The 22081-nt window shown below is 37.4% G+C and overlaps 1 protein-coding gene across 1 annotated transcript in view; it reads right to left on the bottom strand.

Annotated features, from left to right (window-relative positions):
• Window positions 1-22081, bottom strand: part of SLC2A9 (solute carrier family 2 member 9) — a 95117-nt gene that overhangs the window by 34048 nt on the left and 38988 nt on the right. Inside the window, exons 7-10 of the mRNA XM_061992534.1 lie at window positions 18896-19083; window positions 13629-13739; window positions 4475-4576; window positions 2083-2158 (exon numbers count right to left, since the gene is read on the bottom strand). Of these exons, the coding sequence (XP_061848518.1) occupies window positions 2083-2158; window positions 4475-4576; window positions 13629-13739; window positions 18896-19083 (477 nt within the window). The remainder of the gene's footprint in view (window positions 1-2082; window positions 2159-4474; window positions 4577-13628; window positions 13740-18895; window positions 19084-22081) is intronic.

Below are 22081 nucleotides of genomic sequence, written 5' to 3'. Positions count from 1 at the left end.
GTGTAATCTAGAAAAAAATTACAAGTTTTTTTCAATACAGTTGAAAAAGGTAGATGTGTCAAGTAGCTGCACTTAAATTGTTTGAGCTACTTAAAACACTGGAAGTTTTCAAGTAGTTTCATGTAAAAATTTTACTTTCCTTATGTATTCAAAATGCAAGAGCAGTTCTATTCCACAGAATTCTTCTCTTGAAGAGAAAAAAAATATCTCAGCCTAAGAAGCACACGTCACTAAGGACTTGGCTAAACCTGAGATTTGTCCTTACAGAAAGACAAAGGGATTGCAAGATTTTTTGCAGTACTTCTTTTGCAAGAAGAGCTGGAGATGAGGAAGGAGAGATCTTATGTAGAAGGGTACCTGTAATACAACATTAGGCACATTAATGACCCTAGTCAAGCATATTTGATTCTTCCACCTTCCAGTCAGCTACCATATGCAAAAAAATAAGCACAGAAATTAGTGACAAACGATTTTCCCAGAAGCATAGGGAAAAGGAATATTTTGATCTTTTCCGCATTTTTCTCTAAAGCATTATAATTTTTCTTCAGCTTTTCCAAAAGAGAATCTACAGAATTACAGCAATGTTTCATTAGTCACACAAAACATCAGCAACTTCATCTTTCTCCAAACAAGCCACAATCAATTAATTAGACCACATCAGTGGTGAATAAACAAACAGTTGACTAATGTTTAATGTCGAACTCTAGAGGCAATAAATAGTGCATGAAAAAACCAAGAACTCAGGGGAACAGAAGTCTTACTTTAGGGTTACAGCTGAAGCACTGTGAAAAAGTTAAAAAGCCAATGAATTTCCCCTTTTTGTGGAGAACAGCTTGTAAGAGGACCTTTGAAAATTTAAGCAGTGTTTTGACAGCTTATTCTATAAGTGAATTGAATTTGGATTAAACTCTTCTTCATCCATCTGCAAATAATTTTTGTCAACATTTCATTGTTTGATCACTGCAGGATCTGGTGCTGATCAGGTATCTGAAGGCTAGAGTAATACTGTTTAGTGAAATGTAACATCTCAGTCAAATATTTGCATATTATGGATATCTACTAAAATATGTTTTTCAAATATATGACATGATTAGAATCATAGCATAAATTAGATTGGAAGGGACTTCTGGAATCAGCAGGGCGAGTTGCTCATGAACTTATCCATTTGAGTTTTGAACAGCTCTAAGGATGGACATATTTCATATTTTTTTCAAGCTATGTCTTCCAATGCTTAACCACTCTCAGTATAAAATATTTTCTCTTCTATCCAGTCAGAACTGCTCTTGCTGAGACTTGACTGTTGCTCTTGTCTTTTAGCTCTACATCTCTGAGCAAGGTCTGGCTTTGTTACTTTTTTATATCTTAAGCATGTTCTTTGTAAAATAAAATAAAATACAAAAATTACAACCTGTCAACTCTAGATTGCCTACAAGGCTGTGTCCCTCTCTAAATAATCAAAACTAGGTTAGGAAAAAAGCTCAGATAAACTCATTACATCCTACAAAACCAGTTACTTGAGGGCACCAAATCTGAAATGCATACAATCAGTAGAAGACTGAGAGACAAGAAGCAGCTCCACCATGAGGACACGTGCTTTTTCTATAATTTTCCTGAAGAGAGTATGTGTAAACACTCTCGTACAATTCTCTGTCTTAGGAAAGGAGGAGAAGAAAGGAACACACACAACTGTCCCCTTCCTCCTCCTCCACCTGTGTCCTATTTGCATCCTACCAGCACTGAACTGCTAACACAAGCATTGATATATAAAACATTCATCTGAGTGTTTTCTATAGATTTACAAAATCATAGCAATTCCACAACAACAGCTACAATGGTACAGACTGCAATTTAGGCACTAGTTCTCAATTATGCTGACACCTAAGTGGGAATGCATGTGTTTGTGGGTCTTTATCAAGAACACTGACAACTTTATGTTGCTATCACCTTTTATTGTCTTGGACTCCTTGTGGTCTTCAGATAAGGGTAAAATGAAGCTCCCTACAAGTGACTTGTTAACACAGTGCCAGTGTAAAAATACTTGTGGCGTGATATACAAAGAAACCTGAAAAACTATAGACATACCTGGCCCACTGCAGAATGATGCAATGATTGCAAGGATGCAAAATATACTGAGGTAAGGAAGCCAGTGTACGGTTTTCTGGGTAGATAAAAGACAAAGTATAGTAAGAGTCACCTTAAGTATATCATATGTATCACCAATATTAAATAAAATCACAGATAAGAAAAAATCATGAAAAACACTATCTTAGAATTTAGTCTCGGATTACTTTAGAAAATGACAGTATTTCTGTAGAACTTTAATAGATGACTTGTATTAAAAGTTTCTGTATTTGGAAATCTTATAGAGAAAAAGCAAACAAGCTCTTGCACCACAGAAGTCACAACTTTGAAAGTTTACAACTTCTTATGCTGAAGTTCAAGCTAACCCAGAAAAGAAGTTTTTCCTTCTATTGAACATATTTGGTGGCTTCATCCTCCTCAGGCATATCAGCCATGCTTAAAAAGAGCATCCACGATGCCCCATGCAGATTCAAAGTTTATCAGTTAAAGGCTGGGCTGAAGTCCAGACATGTCAGTCTGCCTTTTGGTCGGACAGCTGTAGCTGAACCCTAGTAAAGCATGTGAATGCCACAGCTCAAGGATTTTTAGCCATAATCTGATTTTGCAGACAAGGATGGCCATGTGTGCAAACAACAGGAATAGGGGAAAAGAGAACAAACTGTAAATCATTCTCTAAGGGAAATGTAAATAGAATTACCTGTTTTCCTCAGAATGCCATCTTTTTTCTACTTTTAAGTATATTTTTCTTTATTTGGACCTCTAATGATAGAAACTTGAAATAATATGAGCAATTTCTACTGAGTTTCCAAGACAACATTTTTTAATCCTGTTTGTGAATGCTTGATAATAACAATAGATGGGAAAGCCTGATGGATTCTCATTTCTCTCTCTCTTCATCAGTGGGCTTTCTTCTATCAGCAAAGTGTGAATGGAATTTTTATTAGAATTTTACTATTTTTGCAAAGTTGGTTAAGATCTGTATTAGTAGATATTTTGTAGACAAAATATCACCTTGGGTGCTACTGCAAAAATACACTTACTAAAATTGGTAATTATTTCAGTGTTAAATAAAGACCCTTGTTTTCCAAAGCTTTTTCTCTCCCAGTCTGAGTCATTCCTTCAGTTATGTGGAAAACATGGTCTCCTAGGCATTAACATTAACCAAGAGACTTGCAGATCTACCAAAATTACACATTCTCGTGTTCTTGTCTGAACACAAACCCAAGGTCTCTAAAGGCACTGGGACAGTGACATTGCAAATACGGAGTAGATATAAATTCCTCTGAGATCAAGCCTACTGGTACCTTGGTCCTTTGTTCAAAGCAACAATTAATCTCTAACATGTAAGAGACTGAGACACTTCTGGGGGTAAGTAAAACTGAAAGGCACTCCAACTTCAGAGATTTACAATAGTTGAAGGTCCTTACACATCAAACTAGGTTTTAAAAGAATTTTTCACTCAGCATACAAAACTTGCAGTAACATCTCCCTTCTGGAGAGATGTCTTACAGTTGTCATGTATGTGGAGTAAAGCTTTATTGTGCTGTATGTACAGGTTAAGTCAAATAAAACTTTGCAGTGGTGGCATACACCCACCAGTGAAACTGACTAAATGACTCTGTGCAATCAAGAAACAAGATTTGAAAGTCAGATTAATGGCGAGACATAGGAATCAATGACAGCAGGAAAACAACTTGATGAAAGATCACCCAAAACTGTGTCATTTCAGATGTCAGTTTTACTTCTCAAAAGCCCTCAGGAACAGAAAGAAACTGCATCATTGTGTAAATGGAAGCTAAACGAGGAAAAATTACTCAGGGTCAGTATTTAGAATGGTTTGATAATCTTCCTCTGACTATTTGAAACAGCTGCAGAACTGGCTGCTAATAACATTTCAGAACTTAAGTGCAAATGTTCTGCAAAGGCAAAGTCTTTGTATTTACTCTAAAAATATCAGAAATGTAACTTGAAAGAAGCATTAAACAGAAATTCTTCACTACTAAAAAAATAAAATCACTCAAGAAGGATGACCAAGTATGGAAGACATCTCAAAAGGACTGCATTACAAACAAAGACAAAAACATGGAATATGGGTAAACTATTTACCCAACTGTGGGTAAAACTGTCTTCAGGACATGTATGAATATTTAAGTTGAAGAAACCCAATGTGACAAAGCCTCTACGGCTTTTTAGTGCAAAAGCTGCTATGATAACAATATTACTTGAAACCAACAGATCCATAAATAAGCAAAAGGCAGACCTTCGAAACCTTATGCCAAATTGATTAAAAGGACTGGCTTATATAGGAATGCCTAGGCAAACTGGTATTGAGCACATCGTGTCTAAAATAGGCAAAGGAGAGAGTAAAAACATGTAGTGGACGTGGTGTTACCTGTAAAGTCAGAGAGATAGTAAGTACTCCAAAGAAGACAACCATCAACCCAAAGCCTCCAATGAGAAGGGGTCTGCGTCCCAGCCGTTCAATAACTAAGCCCTGGAAAACAAAAGTGATACTGAGGAACAAAGGCCATGTAATATGTTCTCCTAGTAAATAACAGCATATTTAGAGTTTATATTTAACACCTGAAGATAAATCAGCTCCCGTAAAAGCAATCACGAAGTCTGAATACTTACTTGTGAGAAGAACATAATGAAGAGTTTCTTGAAAAGCTGTTAACATGAAACTGCCTTTGCTAATCTGACTCATGAAATAGACTAATATGTATTTTAGGTCATAACAGCTGATGTACCATCCTTGCTAACAACTACTATAATTACTAATTACAGTTCACTATCTTGGGAGAAGGATAAAACAATTTTAGAAAGCCCAAAACATACTACTTCAAACAAGTTAGTCAGAATCACACAACTGTTTGCTACATTGTTATTTAAGGGAGATTGAAACCCTTCTTCCATTCTTGCTTTGAGCAAAAGACAAAATGAGCAACTAAAACGAAATCTGGAGCAACACTCTCAATTCTGAGAGATAATGCACACCATTTCACTGTGAGTGTCTAGAAGAAATATGTTAAATGAAAGCACAAAGTCAGCCAGGGAAGAAATGTCTTGCTTAGCAAGTGGTTCTCCCACAGCATTGGGTTCACCATCAGATTTAAGGACAGGTTTCAAAACACGCTGACCTCAAAATCTGCTGAGCTGGACTTCCCACACCAGAGATGCACACTGTGATGCTCCAGAACAAGTAAAGGAGCTCTCAGGCAAGCTTTAGCATTTTTTATTTCTTTAAATGAGGAAATATACTCGTTTTGACAGTTTCCACAGCTTCCATAATAGAATTTATTTCAGAGTTGTGTTTAAAATAGACCCGCACTGATGTTATTAACATTTCACATTGTTCTCACGGGGTCCAAATGTTCCAAAAGTGCAAGTGCTGCATTGTAAAAGCCTCTACAAGATGCCAGCTATTTTCCACTATGACTAATGAATCCATCTTGCAAACACATATGGCCACACATGCACTTCACTAAGAGACATCTTTTAAGGGTCTGAGGGATGAAAAGTTACCTGATGGGTCTGTAAGAAGACAGAGAGTTCTGCAATAGGTGCTTCACATGTAATTTGATATGAATCAGGCATTCAGCAATAGGTGTTGCACATGTAATTTGACATGCCAGGCAATTTCCCTTATTTTTTATCAATTCTGGACTGGTAGTCATGATGAAACATTCTCAGTGTTACACTAGCTGGTGGTAGATTTTTGTATTAAAATGGAGTAAAAGATGAATGTTTTTCTTAGAGAGAAAAAGGTTCATAGAAGCTTCTTATACAGAGCAGAACATAGGAAAAAAAGTGATAGATAGTTGGATGGAAAGTTAAAGCAAAGCAAATCTCAGTAATGGAGGACAATTGGACTAAGTCCTATAACAAGACGTGTACACACTTGAGTCTATGTACACCAAGAATAAGTAGTTGGACGTATTTGGTTAAATCTAGGTGGGTTGGTGAGGCACTTTTAACTAAGACTACCCAAGCACAGATACAGTTACAGGAGATTTGTGGGTTCCAGAAGAAAACAGTAGTTTCTAATATATTTAAAACCCTTTTTTTGTTTTAAACTCAGAGACAATTTGGGAAGAAAATAAAGCAAAATCACATGCAGTCATTGTTTTTTCCCAAGCTGCTGCCAGGTTTCCTGAGCATTCATCAATGGTATTTATTTAATATTTAATATTTATTCCCTTTTCTTGATGGAAAAAAAGAGCTCAGATAAACTCTTAAGTTTCAGCAAATAAATGAAAAGCAAGGTTTAACCTGTTTTCTGTAACAGTAAAATGCTGGTTTTGAATTTATTATCAGACAACTTCATTTTTAGTTACGATTATACAAAACCAAAACTTGTTAACTTGCAAAGCCCACTAGATGTTTATGACTCATAAGAAGTCAAAGATGATTCACCAGTTTTAAAGTATTTATAGTTCTGAATGCTCCACTGCTATGTGCTGGTAACCATTACCTACCAAAGACCTAAACCAAATCAAAATATACTATATGGTAGAGTGAATGAAATAACAAGAAATTCAGTATATGCTCAAGTTCAGTCAAAAAAAGAATCTTACAACTGTTTTCTGTGATAGCACATGGAGTTATTTGCCAAATTGTGTAGGCTGATACTTGTTTCTGTGTGATCATAAACATGCATTTGTAGAAGCCTATAATTAATACAGCTGAAATTACTGAAAACGTGTAAAAAAATATTACAACCAAAATTCTCTCAATGCAAACACTTGGTGATAATAAGGCAACTGACATGCAGACTAAGTTAACAGTTCACACAACTTTTATTGCAGGAAACACAAATCAAGTTTAAAAAGCAAATGTCAGTCTTTCACTTGAATCAGCTAGTTGCATGTACCAGGACTGACATAATGAAAGCAGAGTGCATTAAAAAAAGATCAGGCAAGCTTCTCTTGGATAAAATGAATGTGCAAGCGAGTTCTACAGCCCAAAGGGGAGGTCACTTAATGCTATTTCTCTAGCCTTAAATTCTACCAAGAAAATCCTATCAGATTTTCTTGATGTCTCAGCTCCATAAAGTTGGATTATATATGATAATGTCAACAGTAGCCACACTTTTTTTCTCAAGTATTTTGGGCATAAGTCTGAGTAACAATGTGCATCTAGATTCAGACTTAATGTGACAAGCTAACTCTGTGTTATTTCCATTTTAAATAGCAGAGTTAAAATGGATAATCACATTTATGTTGTTGTCAGGTCTATTTATGACACAATGTGTAGTACCTTGGACTCAGGAAAAGGAGAGAAACAGAAATCTGAGCATCATAAATTGTCTTTTTTATTCATAATTTTATGTATCTCCATTTGTCTATGAATTCTACAGTTGTAAAATGAAGAAATAGGTTATTTTATTTAAGTACCTAAACTGGAATTTAGAAGCCTAGCACCAAGTCTGACCAAACAAAGCACAAACCTTAAATAAATCTGCGCCTGCCTTGACTCTCACATTAGTTTGTCTGTATCTGTGTTAATGCCGTGACAGCATAAGATCCTACACATCTTCTATAGGTACCAGGCTAGGGATTACTATCAGCAAAGGGTGGAATTTTCTAAGCTTAGTCTGAACTATTTTGCAGTAAAGCACCCTTAATCAGTTTCACCTGGCAGTGAAATTTCCCATTCACTAAAGGTCTCCATATTTAATGCCTGCTGGATCAGCACGAAAAAGACACAGTCTATCCAGGCCTTTGTTCTGGTTGGGCAGCATAACCTCTGACATTACCTTATTCTATTATGCCCCTTCAGTAAATTACAGCTATTTTTTAAGTAAACCTTCTTCTGTTAATTTATTTGTTAAAAGCACTAAGTTTTCTCCTGTGTCAGGTTCATGTTCTAAAAGCTAGACTAGATCTTGACCTTGATCTATGACAGATTATTGTCGTTGGTGCATTGTTTCCTAATGATGGTATTTGAATGTCCTGATGCAGATCAACTTGAATAGATGAGGAAAAAAATCACTCAAAACCTTTTTTATTCTTTTTAAACGCTCAACAGAAAGAGATACACCTTTAAAACTTTCCATTTCTGAAGATATCCTGCAGAAGGGTTTGTGCTACATAAATGCAGTCTTTAACCCACTATTCCTTGGGTTTTAGGAGTGACAGTGTAAGGTAGACCTTCACAAGGAGACTTTTTCTCACAGAACACATCACAACATATGTGATCTTTTTCTATCCAAAATCTGAAGTGCAATTAAATGATTGAGAAAGAATAATGTCTTTGTCTAAAAGCGATCTCGTTGACCACTTGTGGATTGAGGCAGAATGCATGAACACAGTCATACTCTGCAATGCACCTTGCAGTGAGAATGTGCCCATGTGCGCTCCAGCCATCAACACCATGGTCTGGGAAGCTGCTTGGTCAGCATCTCTTTTTTACTGCTGATTCTTTCTGATTATATTTTGCCTGATACATGACTTTTGAGTTTTTACCTTTGGAGAATTTCAATGACATAGTCATTATAAAAGGCACTTTGATACTTCTCCCAGGACAACCAGTGCAGAATCTCACTTGATATTTATTTATATGACAATAAAATGTTGGTAAATACTCTCTAAGAACAATTTTGCAGTTAGCTGAGTACCCACACTGTTATTATTCAATCCATCCTACACTCACTGTATTTTATATTTTCTAATCTCAACATGATGGACTTCTTCATTCATCATGTATGAAAAACTGTGAAATTCACTGCTTTAGGATGCCATGGGTTCCAAAAACATATAAAGTTGAAAAGTAACAAGACACATTCAAAGAAAACCTGCTTCTGCAAGGGGATTGGATTAGATGATCTCTAAAGGTCCCTTCCAACCCCTAACATTCTACCATTCTATGAAAAAATCCTATCCAAGTCATTACAGGCCAGGATAATACCTTTTCATTCTGCTGCTTCTTGAGCAACAGTTTGTAAGAGTAAGGGATGTAAAAGGGGAAAATACCATGTTTGCCCCATTCCTGCACTCTACTTACAGCCTTTTGGGGCTTATGGGTAGATGAAGGATTGATTCTGACCTAGTGCAAACAATGCTACATGAGAGTGCATTAAAAGTCTTACTAAAAATCTGCTTAGAGCAAAACTACCTAAGAACTCTTGAGACTGAAGTATTTCTCACTCCATTTTTCCCACTTGCTACAACTGGCTGTCATTAGAACATATTTCTTCCTCTTCTGACCCCAGAGCAGTCACAGCTTCAATGAAGTTATCTTGCATTTCCCTTGGATACCATGGAGGCAATGTGTAAGGGATGAGAACATCTACTGAAATGTCTGGGGTACCTTTGTTTTAAGATGTGCCATGCCCTGAGAAAGGAATCCCTTCTTGTATATTAAGATCTACTGACATTAAAAGAAACACAGAAGAAGACTATGAGCCCTTTCTCATAACATCCACAGCAGAATAACATCATCTCACCTGAGAAAGCTGGCTTCCTTGTCTTCTGTGTGACACTGCAAAGGATTTCCTAGAATTTTTTATGATCTACTACTGAATTATAATTTAACTCATTTCAGGCTTTGCACAATTTGTCACAGGATTTGGAAGGCACATTAGTAACACCTTGATGCATCACCTCATGGGAAATGCTTAAGGCATAATCTTTTCAATACAGTCATAGCCAGTCTCTTTCTGTGAACATTATATAAAGAACAAATGTGGTGCCACAGATGGCAAAATTGGATGTGGGATGTCTAATTTGAATAACATTCCATTTTACTCTATGCTGGTTTTATGGAGTGGGGGAGGAATCTTTTCACATATTTACTTCTGTTTCTCTTTCAATTCAGCCCGTTATCTTGACAAAGAAAGGTGCTAGTAAATTGTTCTTTCTGTCCACTAAGAGTATTACAGAAATTAAATTTCAATTACTAGAAGTTACCAAAAGAAGACAGAGTAATCAATCTTACATTCAGATGGGGCTCATCAATGAAGCTCACCAATATCTAAATTATTCTTACTGAGGCTCACAGTCTCATGACCACCTAACATACATAATCATAGAATGGTAGGGGTTGGAAGGGACCTTTAGAGATCATCTAGTCCAACTCCCCTGCAGAAACAGGTCCACCTAGATCAAGTCGCATAGGAACATGTCCAGGCGAGTCTTGAAGACCTCCAAGGAAAGAGACTCCACAACTCCTCTGGGCAGCCTGTGCCAGGGCTCCCTCACACTCACAGTGAAACAGTTTTTTCTTATGTTTAAATGGAACTTTTTGTGTTCCAGCTTCATCCCATTACCCCTTGTCCTGTTGCTAGCTACTATAGAAAAAAGTGATTTCCCAACCTCTTGACACCCACCCTTTAGATATCTATAAATGTTAATAAGATCTCCCCTCAATCTCCTCTTCTCCAGACTAAACAGCCCCAGTTCCCGCAGCCTTTCCTTGTATGAAAGATGCTCCAGTCCCCTGATCATCTTGGTGGCCCTGCGCTGGTCTCTCTCCAGAAGTTCTCTGTCCCTCTTGAGCTGAGGAGCCCAGCGCTGGACACAGGACTCCAGATGAGGCCTCACCAGGACAGAGGAGAGGGGGAGAAAAACCTCCCTTGACCTGCTGGCCACAGTCTTCTTGATGCATCCCAGGATGCCATTGGCCTTCTTGGCCACGAGGGCACACTGCTGGCTCATGGTTAGTTTATTATCAATCAGGACTCCCAGGTCTCTCTCTGCAGAGCTGCTCTTCAGCAGTTCGACCCCAGCCTGTGCTGGTGCATGGGGTTGTTCCTCCCCAGATGCAGGACTCTGCACTTGTCCTTGTTGAACCTCATGAGGTTCCTCCCTGCCCAACTCTCAAGCCAGCCGAGATCCCACTGAATGGCAGCACAGCCTCTGGGGAATCAGCCAGTGCTCCCAGTTTGGTGTCATCAGCCAACTTGCTGATCAGAGATGATACATGATTTCATTGCGGACCCCTCTCATGGTTATTTCATTTGCAAGAAAAAACCTCTACTTTTATTACTGTTTAGGTATATCTACTGAAATCCTGGAATGTATTGTTAGGAAAAATGTGGTTTCTTCTAGCAAGTACGATATGAAAAAAATAAAAAAACTAGCAGGAAAATTAAGTTCTTTCCTTGTTATCTCCTGCTTCTTCCCTCCTTCCCCAAGAGTTGTACATAATATATATGCACCTGACTTAATATTTAATGCTGTCAAATAGATTTTTGTTTTGTTTGTTTAAAAAGGGCAAAAAGAACACATAAGAAGTTGGTCATGGAAGGAAATCCCATGAAAAAAAAAATAGCATAAGTTACTTGTACAAAGGAGAAGCTGCAAAATCCTCAACTGAAAGACCAAATTCATATTGCTGTTCCTTAAACAGCATCAATGAAACATTTCTAAAGATTACTGAAATAAAGTTAAGGTTCTAAAGGAGCATTTCTCTTGAACTGAAAGAGCAAATGTGAAGGGAACAGAGATATCAATAAATCAGCATTTACAGAGGCACAACAAGTAGCTTGAACAGAAAAAGTATTAAAAACATTCCTCATGGGTATAAAAAAAAAGATACCACACATACCAGGAACCAAAGGAGAAGCATCTATCTCATTATTTATGAACTGTGTGCTCTGAATAAGCCCCACAAACTGCTGGAGCAGAAGGAACTGAAAAGATGACAGAATCTATTTATGGAGTGGCTTTAATATCATAGTAACATCTCCATGAAATTTTCATCTGTTTCCACAAAAAAAAACCCAAAACAAACCAGCGGTGTATTCTTCACCTAAATCTTTGGTGTAATAATAATCATTATTATTTTTTTAATATCTTAAACAAAGAAGAATTTCTGCACTATTACAGAAAAGAAATTGCAAGAGAGAGGTATATCCATACTTCACTATTTCCACCCTAAAGATCTTTGTGATCTCTGAGAGTCCTTACGTCCTAGACTATAAGAAAATATACTTGATAGCTAGATTTAGTGTAACATTTTATAGGTCATAAGCAGTTGCTCTGCCACTGGAAAGGACTTTTTTTCCAAAACCATTCTTCTGACATTTAAAAATGCCTATCTGGTGTGTCCAGTACTATGCAAATACAGTTTCTGCAGAATTTATGACAGTAAGGAAAAAAATCTAATAAAGAAAGGAGTACTTGCTTGATTGCAACATTCCATTCCAAAGACCTCTTCCATTGTTTCTTATCTATTGCAGTGCAAACAGAAATTTATTTCCTTCAGCAATTAACTGTCTATTCACCTACAAATCTTTCAGGTTCAGTTTGCTCATTTACTATTTTTTTCACAGTAAATTTTTTCAATTTTGGAACAGGAAAGGAAGAAAAAAAGTTTGTGGGTAATTTTTTTCTATTAATATCTTTCTCTATGTTCAGTGCATAGCAGGAGCTCACATATTATAAAAGGATGCCTGCTTACCCTCAGTGAATCTGAGTAGAATTGAATACAACAGAAGACAACCTTGCTCTAGCATGGTGGCTTACTTTTTCATCAAGCTGAACCCGGTTACAAACATTGACTCCCATATTTTTAAATGGCTGAAGAATTTCTTCACTGCTCATAAGCTGCTAGGGAAGGCACATGAGAAGATTCTAAGATGTGAATAAACTGCCGCCAGTTAAAGTCATTCTACCAGGCAAAATATTTCATGAGCTTTTACTTAATATGCTACAGGCCTTGATGTTTTTACTTTCTTAATCATAGAATCATAGAATGGTAGGGGTTGGAATGCATCTTTAGAGATCATATAGTCCAACCCCCCTGCAGAAACAGGTCAATCTAGATCAGGTCGCATAGGAACATGTCCAGGCGGGTCTTGAAGACCTCCAAGGAAAGAGACTCCACAACCCCTCTGGGCAGCCTGTGCCAGGGCTCCCTCACCTCAACAGTGAAATAGTTTTTTCTTATGTTTAAGTGGAACTTTTTGTGTTCCAGCTTCATCCCATTACCCCTTGTCCTGTTGCTAGCTACTATAGAAAAAAGAGGGATGTCCCAACCTCCTGACACTCACTCTTTAGATATTTATAAATGTTAATAAGATCTCCCCTCAGTCTCCTCTTCTCCAGACTAAGCAGCCCCAGTTCCTGCAGCTTTTCCTCGTACGAAAGATGTTCCAGTCCCCTGATCATCTTGGTGGCCCTGCGCTGGACTCTCTCCAGCAGTGCCCTGTCCCTCTTGAGCTGAGGAGCCCAGAACTGGACACAGGACTCCAGATGAGGCCTCACCAGGACAGAGGAAAGGGGGAGAAGAACCTCCCTTGACCTGCTGGCCACACTCTTCTTCTTACCTTCCTCCTCTTCACTCATATGAAACACCTCAGGATACATCCACTTTTTATGCTATTTTTGTGCAACTAAAACTAGAGAACATCTTTTTAAAAAAAAGCCTAAGTCACAAAACTGGGTTCAGGATTAAATCTAGAAATAACATTTTCAGTTGCATATCAACCATTACATTTAATCCTCAATATACTATTTTGGTTTTATTTTAACCTGTATAAGAAGATTAAATGAGTACGTTAAATATCAAGCACATTAATGGATTTTTATAACCATACTCACAGAAAACACAGCAGCCAGAGTCTCAACAGCACCAGTACTTAAAGTAACATAGGGGATTGTGTCATGATTGATCCCAGCTTCACTAAAGATGTTGTTTGTGTAGTACCAGATCTGTAGCAGAGCGAAGAAAAGGAGTTATTAACCATTTTGCCTTGAACTGTAATGTATCAGTATTCAGTTCAAACATCCGATCTGCCAGAGACCAGACTTGTTAAAACACTGACCACTACCAAACAACCAAGGGCTGGGAAGGACAACAAGTGAAGGGAAGGTGAAGATTTCAACCAAATTACACACAACACTGCTGTACTTCTGCTTGCAGACCCAGGCAGAATTACAAGCAGTTTTGACTCGATTTAGCTTAATTCACTTTAGGAGTAAATCAAAGAAACTCACTTTAAGCTTGAACAAGAGCATACAAATAGGTTTTTTGTGTGGCTGAGCCACACTGCTTAAAAAGCAGGTTTGAGGGGCTTTATGGAATACTTCAATGGCATGTAACAACAAAAGGGAGATCAGGAAAGAGATGATAAGAGGCACTACAGAAACTGCTTGTTTTTGGACAGAAGATATGAAATTTATCTCACTTTAACCTCAATACAGCATGGACATCTGCAGTCATCCCATCACTCTAATCTCTATTATCAACAGAAAGAAAAGCTGCTTTTAAAGTGAGAGTTACTTGTTGAAAAGTAAAAAGCTACTTTAGGATGAAATTAAACATTGGCTACAGGGAGCTGTCACTAACGGACAGAAACAGGAAACACAGAGTTTCTAGCTTGGGGGAAGTCATTCTGGTTTGGTCAATAAAACCATATCCAGTGGCGACAATATCTGGACAAAGAATACATAGTGATAACACTCTAAAATAGCAAGTCTAGTAAGTATCAGCACCTCATTCACATCATAAAGTCTGAAAAGCATATAATGGACTCAAAGCGACAACAAAGAAGTAGCCAAAGGTTTTGGCTGCCAAAAGCATGCAACAAGGAGAGACAGCCTTGGAGAGAGAAAAAGTAATTTACTAGAGAAGATGAAAAACAACTGAAACAACTGAATCAGGGGAAAGTAAAAGTTCTAAACTACAGTTGATTACCTGTGACAAGAAAACTGAAAGACAGAGATAATGATGGCACCAAAATAAAAATAACAGTGATATTTTTCTCATATGCTCTCAATTGGACATTCCCTAACAAGGCAACCACCTCTAAAGAAAAGGCTTGTCTGATGAAACAGTGTTTCGATTGTATTAGAAAAACCTTGCTGCCTGGCAGCATATTAGGCACATGCTACATCTGTTCATCAAGCTACTAAATCAGGAGCTTTGTAAAAGAAATAAAAGAAATGGGACTGTTTAGTCTGGATAAGAGGAGGCTGTAGGGGATGTCGTCAATATTTACAAATATCTATATGATGGATGGATGTCAGGAGGTTGACAGAACAAAGGGTAATGGAAAGAAGCTGGAATGTAGAAGTTCCATTTAAACATAAGGAAAAACTATTCACTGTGTGGGTGAGGGAGCCCTGGCACAGGCTACACAAGGAAGGTGTGGAGTCTCCTTCTCTGGAGACACTCAAAACCTGCCTGGATGTGTTTCTATGTGACCTGATCTAGGTGGACTTGCTTTAGCATGAGGGTTGGACTGGATGATCTCTAGAGGTCCCTTCCAACCCCTATCATTCTGTGATTCTGAGAAATTCTAAATTCCCAGCTAGCCTTTCATCAAACCTGGCTGTACCAGATCAAAAAAGAAAATCCAACTCATCTTACATAAAACAAAAGCAAAATAAAACACCAATGACTAAAAACTAATGACAACTAACCTATTTTCTAACATGATTTTTGTTAGCTAAGAATTTTGTTGACTAACAGAACTAGCTTATGATTGGGCTAAAAGTTTTGGAATAAAAATGCTATGAAAAAAGGAGCAGAAGGTCCAAAACCTTGGAAACAACTGCTGTCGAGTCCAAATCAACAAAAAGATGTCTGACTTCCACATCCATGGTTTGCTGCTGTTTCTTCACAAGCTGAAGCAAAACTTCACCACTTTGTCAGTTAAACAGTTGCCATGAGGAACAGCTGTATCTGCAGTCTGTTTTCTGTGAGTCTGGAGGTGACATTTTAGCATTCAGACCTGTAGATTAGTTAGCTGCATTAAAGTTGCTTTCTCTGCTTATCCTAAGCTTTGACTCCTACAAACTCTTAGCTTGAAGTGGCATGCAGTATAGGTTATCAGTGGTTTTTCTAAACTTTCTAACACCATTGATCCCTCTAGCATTGACTCAATTTTCCAGTCTTTTTATTTCTCATCCAGGTCTCTATATACATTTCTTCCTAAGAAATTCAACTCTTCAACAGGAAAAGAAAGCAACAAAAAAAAAAGATGGGCAACAACGAAGACATACTGTGTTGCACATTGCATATTTGTCTCTTCCTTCACCACCTGATGTCAAGTCTTCTACCAAGTGTAAAGAACACACCATGATAGTTGCATACTGAAATCATGCATGGCTGCATAGCCCCCATCCCCAGCATGAGTTCTTGCCATTTGAAATACAGCCCTCTACCTTAAGGACAGACCCCACAGAAGCCTTGGGATCCCTCTTTGGGCATGACTCAAAGCAATATGACATACAGTATGTTTCTTGATGTGAAAAATGACAAAGCTCACTGATTAGAACTTCACTGTAGTTTTGTGTCTTTAGAACTGAGATACAATGGTGAGAGATCAATAAATTTATTATGGATGATATGTATCACAGATACATTTTATCGAATGAAAATAGACCAATTTGAATTCATTTACTTATGTCAAAACAGGTCATACTGGTATCAAACATATTAATATGATCATGGCTTCATCATGATTTCTGTTCCATGTGAAAACTGATAAATGTACTGTTTTTAGGCAAATCTCATTTTTACTGTAAAGGAAAAGCCTTAAAAGGAAGCAAGTGTTCTCAGATACCAGCAGGATGATTACAGACGTCTGCCAGTTGGTAATTTCCCAAGAGTGACCTGAGACTTTTGCCTGAAAGGAGCCCAGCTTTACCATATGCCTTGCGCAGATGGTAGCTCTGGAAAAGATCAGATTAACAGGGCACTACATCAGCACATGATGGGAGCTGTGAGCTAGAAGGAAGTAGTTGTGGACAGTTAAACTTTGTTGATGCTGGTTTGCACCCACCAGATTAGTTCAGATGCAATCAGGGAAACCAAGATCCAGGTTTACCAGCATCTGTCACATCTGTACCTGTCCTCTAATCTCTGAGCTTCAGGTAACTTAAACAAAGACGTCAGGAAAGTTATGAAAAAGAGACAAGAAATTGAAACCTGGTCTCTTGATCAAGTGGTTCTACTACTTCACTCAACCTTTTTTATAGTTTGCTTGTTTTCACTATTAACTATTACCATTAGCTATTTAAATGGTCCATTTCAGAATTCAAATTTTGTGTAATTTTTTTTTCACATTTAGCAGCACTGCATATGAGGAGAAACAAAGCAATAATTAAAAAAAAAGGTAAGTCCTGAAAAAGCCAACTGGACACGCAGGTTTCCTGACACAGAGTTTTTCTGAGGCATATTTTCAGAAACTGGCCACCCAATGTCATTTTAAAACAACTCTGGCATCTATTTTGGACTGGACACGTGTCACTATTCCCCCACATCCCCATTCAAGCTAAGACAGTGTGGCTTTGTTCTGCCACAGAATACTGGACAACTTTTGTCAGTTAGTAAATATCCTCAAAGCCACAAAACTCTTCTATTTCCCCTGAAAATTTCCTTTTTTTCCCCTTAGGCAATGTGATTCATTATTTGAACAGTCTGTTTCTTTGTATAAATGTCATTTTTTCACTTAAGCATTGATAAATCTTAGAAAGACTGGATGACAAGATAATTCCATTTATTTTCTTAAAAAACTATCCACAATGAAGAACAAAATAGCCTGTCATTAGCACTGAAATCCTACAATTAGAAGGAAACATCACCTATACAAACATTCTTATAGTTCACCCCACAGTATGAAAAAATCTAGTTCTCTCCTAGTATTTTGTTAAAAACTTTTGGATAGAAGAGGTTTAATTGCATTTATCTTTGATATGATCTTGGACAAATTATTTTGTATTAAGAGTTTTAAAGTGATAGAGATACCCCACATAAGTCCGAACTAGTTGTCTTAGATATCAGAAGCATTTATACTTACTATCATTGATTATCCCTGGGAAAAAAGAACCTAGCTGAAGTACTCTGTAATGCACAAAGCCACAGTGAGAGCTCCCTTCAGCAGCAATACTATTGCTTTTCATACATATGCAAGAAATGAATACCTTTGAACTATGACTCCTTTCCCTTTGAGGTTTTTCATGAAAATGTTCATGTTGTGCAACATGAGGTGTGTAAGCCAGACGGCTCAAGCTGCAGCAACAAAAATTCTGGCTGGATATAAAGAAAATGCTTTGCACAGTGTAAGCAGTGAAAGGACCTAGCACAGGCTGCCCAAGGATGTTGTGGAAACTTCACCCTTGGACATATTTTAAAACTCAGATGCAAAATGCCCTCAGGAGCCTGAGCCAACCAGTTAGTCCTGCTCTGGCAAGGGTGTAGACCAGATGACCTCCAAAGATCCCTTCCAAACCAAATTGCCACGTGACTATCCCCTAGGTGATGCAATAGGCTCAGACAGGTGGAAAAGGAGACTGATATGCATTAGCCTATTAGGTCAATAGGACTTCTTGCTAATGACCGTTTTGTGATTTTTCCCTCTTTTGCTCGACCTTCCAAGACATATTGAAGCATAGTTTATTCTTCAAATCATATGAAACAACATAAAAAATTCTGTGCAACTTCTTGAAATAACTTACAGGAACTTCTGATGACTTCTGTAAGTATAGAACTTAATTAATCCAAGGAAAAATATCTAAGGAAAAGACACATTTACCCAATATGCATAAATATTGAGCATATCAGACCAATTCTTAACTGACCAGCTCTTAACTGCACACTCCTTCTTCACTGATCTATGCTACCTTTTCATGTATTCCTTCAAAGTTAACACAAGATGGCTTCTCTTTTTTTTGTTAAAAAATATCCCAAAACAAAGGATAAAGATCTCCGTGAACTTTCCCACATGTAACAAAAGCACTACTAATAAGAAACAGACAAAAACATAAGTCATAGGTTGCTGAATGGTATAGCACAAACTCTGTATTAAAGAGAAAGAAAGGAGCACCCCAGTAGATGTCATGATCTGACAAAGGACACTTACAGCATTGAGGCCACAGAGCTGGTAGCAGCCCATGGTGACAACCACGGTAATGACTTGCCATCGCATAGCGCGGGTTCTGAGGAGCTGAGCTATCGACACTAACTTGGTGTTTCTCTGGACTCGAGACTCTGCCAAAACTTCTTCTACTTCATGAGACACATCATCTTTCCCAAGGAAAGTCTGAAAAGCTGCAAAGAGAAGACATGTCCTTTAGGCCAGAATATGTGCATTTGTAATAGACTTGTTTCATAGAATAGGAAATGTGCGACACAAATGAAAGACATATATGGGCTGTAACTTAATTATTCTTCAGCCAAGAGTATCATTGTGCTGTGGGTATGATCTGACTCATCCCTGAAACTGGTCTCAGAAAATGAAAGAATATACATTCTTTAGCACCCTAGAATATCTCTCCTTATATGATTATTTCACATATAATATACCCTGAGGTCCAGTGCCAAATTAAAAATCTGTGTAATCTGAAAAGAAAAAAAATAGTTTAATAGTAAGGCAGTTATAAACATTATTTGACTTGTCTACTTTAGCAGCCTAACAATACAACAGATTTCATTGCTGGAGACAGATTGGATAGAAAAATAATAAGATGTAAAAACATATGTAAGTCTTATAAACCAAGAAAAGGCAGATATTTGAAAGGAATAGCTATTACTAGTCATATTATCTCTTGTTTTTACTAGCAGATAGACAAGAATCCACTTTGTCAAGATGATTAATATTAGAAAGAATTATCCAGAGCACTTCAAGACTTTCTCTTTGTCAACACTGGAAACATGGGAGTGAATTTTCCTGGTAAACGTAAGCAAACAACCAATCTCATCTCCCTAGAAAAAAACACCATTTGGTATCATATTGTTGCACATCTATTACTGAGATATCCTTTCACTGTGAATAACAGCAGCTTTCCATCTCACACATCCTCCTCCAAGAGATACTACAAACAGAGAACTCCTAAAGGAGGTGGTATATCTCCACCAGTCTTGTTTTACAGATATATGTTGATGACAGTTTTGTCACAATCTTACAAACACAACCCAGGGGTTGGATTTTAAAGAGATGTTTAAAATGCTCATCATCTTGGAATGACTGCAGAGAAACAATTACATTACACATACCTTCGTAACACAGCTTTACAACCCAGTAGGATACTAACTCTAGAAATAATCCTTCACCCAGCAGGTCATTTAAAATTGTGATTTTTATTAAGTGAACATGTTGATTAAGTTCTCCTAAGAACCAAATCAACTCTTCTTTTATCCACAGCTTTGCATAGTACTGCCTAAAAATAAAACAGCTTTGCATTTTTTCAGTAAGTATACATTCTTTCAGATCATAGAAAGGAATTGGATGGTCAAAAAAAGCCAAGAGACACTGACTCATCACAGTTAAAATGCAAGGCTCCATTTAGGTTTTGAAATTACACAATTTTTACTTTACCCAGTAGGTGAAAAGGCCAAGTAGTGGCACTTCAATGTTGTCAGTGACAGGTCACACAAACAAACCAGTAGCCTTCCCGAAGCATCCCTTTGGTGAATGTGCAACGCTGCATACTCTGTCTGGTTTCCAGGGAACTAACTGGTGGTTTGGGGGAAGATTTTCAGAGCCAGTTAGCATTTCTGTTGCATTTTAATGGGCCTACGTGACTTTGCTTTAGAAGAAGGATGATTTTTAGAGGGATGAATGCTGACCACCTCTGGGTGTTGAGTCAGTTCATAACATTCATTTATTCTGACACCCCATTTCTCTTCTGGGATAGGATAGGTTAGAATTTTTAAATTCCTCACAAACAGCATTAGATTTATCTTTTCACATAGGTCTTATAATCAAGAAATGAGTTAACAAATTTGGACCTCAGACTTTAAGCTGCTTAGTTTTGCCCTTGTGCTGTTGCCTGCTTATTATTAAATGACATGCTAAATTCTCATTAAAATGAGTGTGAGGTATTTAAAGACACTAATAAGGAATGTAAAATGAGAACAATGTGTGCCTACAGTATGTTAAAGTCAATTACAGGAACTAAATTACACTTTCCTCAGTATTATCAGAGCATTGATAAAGAAAAATTCAGATAAAGCTGAGAACAATCAGACATACATCACTACATTCTTCTTTGAAAAGATTTTTAAGCATCTGGTTTATCAGTGTAAATTAGGTCAGTGCACAATTTCCTTTATTTTTCTTGTCCTTAGAATCCTTGGCATTACTGTAGGGCACATAAGTAAAAAATGTAGGTGCAGTCAAGTAAAAAGAAAGCAATCTGTCTTTTTTGCACAAGGGAGCTCGCTATCTTTCTAGAAGGATGGGAAGTACAAATCTGCAACTACCAACTACTAAAATTACCAAATACAAGGTAAAAAAAAAAAAAATCATCTATTTTCTTTTTCTTCCCTCCCTGGTATTGGGATCACAGATGTAAATGTCACCAAGAAACTTCAGCAGATAATTAAAATTATGAACAAGTCAAGAAATGGTAAGAAAGAAAAATAGTTTCGAGTAGACAACTCTCAGTCTTGGAAAAACACATTTTTCTGCTGCTCAACACGTCTTCAACTCTCTTCCATTAACAGTTTTTCAGTACTGTAAGAATCATAATTTCATACATAATTAATGTGGAAATAAATTCTTCATTAGGAGAGAGACCAGAAAACTCAAAGGTCTTTCAACATGTGATGTTCAATTCTATCCATCTTATATTTTAAACCCCTGCATTATTGGCACTGAGAAGCACAGCAGTCATTCCTCTCCTCACTGAAATGACTCACTTTCCTCTATGACTGGCTGCTTCTCTCTACAGGGAAGTCCTTATTTTCATGTCTTGATTAAAATAATCTAAGAAGTTGCAGTTCTTACAGGCCATTCTTTTTAATTCCCTTGGATAGGAAAGTCCTAGATGCTCAGCTTTCCGATGTTGGTACAAGGCCTTTTTAAATAGCTCAAGAAGTGGATGGTTCCAGTCAAGGGGAAAGGAGCTAGGAAATCCTTACATTTACACCACCACTTTTTATTCAGTTCAGCTAAGTGAAGATGAAACATTTGAAAGTGGTTCCAAGGTCTAGACAAAATCAGTTGGTATTGTCCTTAAAAGCAATCAGTCTTTTAAATTAACTGAAGATGGACACCCAAGAATTCAACTACATGGGGAATTACTAATTTTTCTTCCAATGTAGC

The sequence above is a fragment of the Colius striatus genome, chromosome 3 (assembly GCF_028858725.1).
Source record: "Colius striatus isolate bColStr4 chromosome 3, bColStr4.1.hap1, whole genome shotgun sequence".
Taxonomy (NCBI): Eukaryota; Metazoa; Chordata; class Aves; order Coliiformes; family Coliidae; genus Colius; species Colius striatus.
The sequence above is the reverse complement of the archived record's forward strand: the minus strand, read 5'-3'. Positions and strand labels throughout refer to the sequence as shown.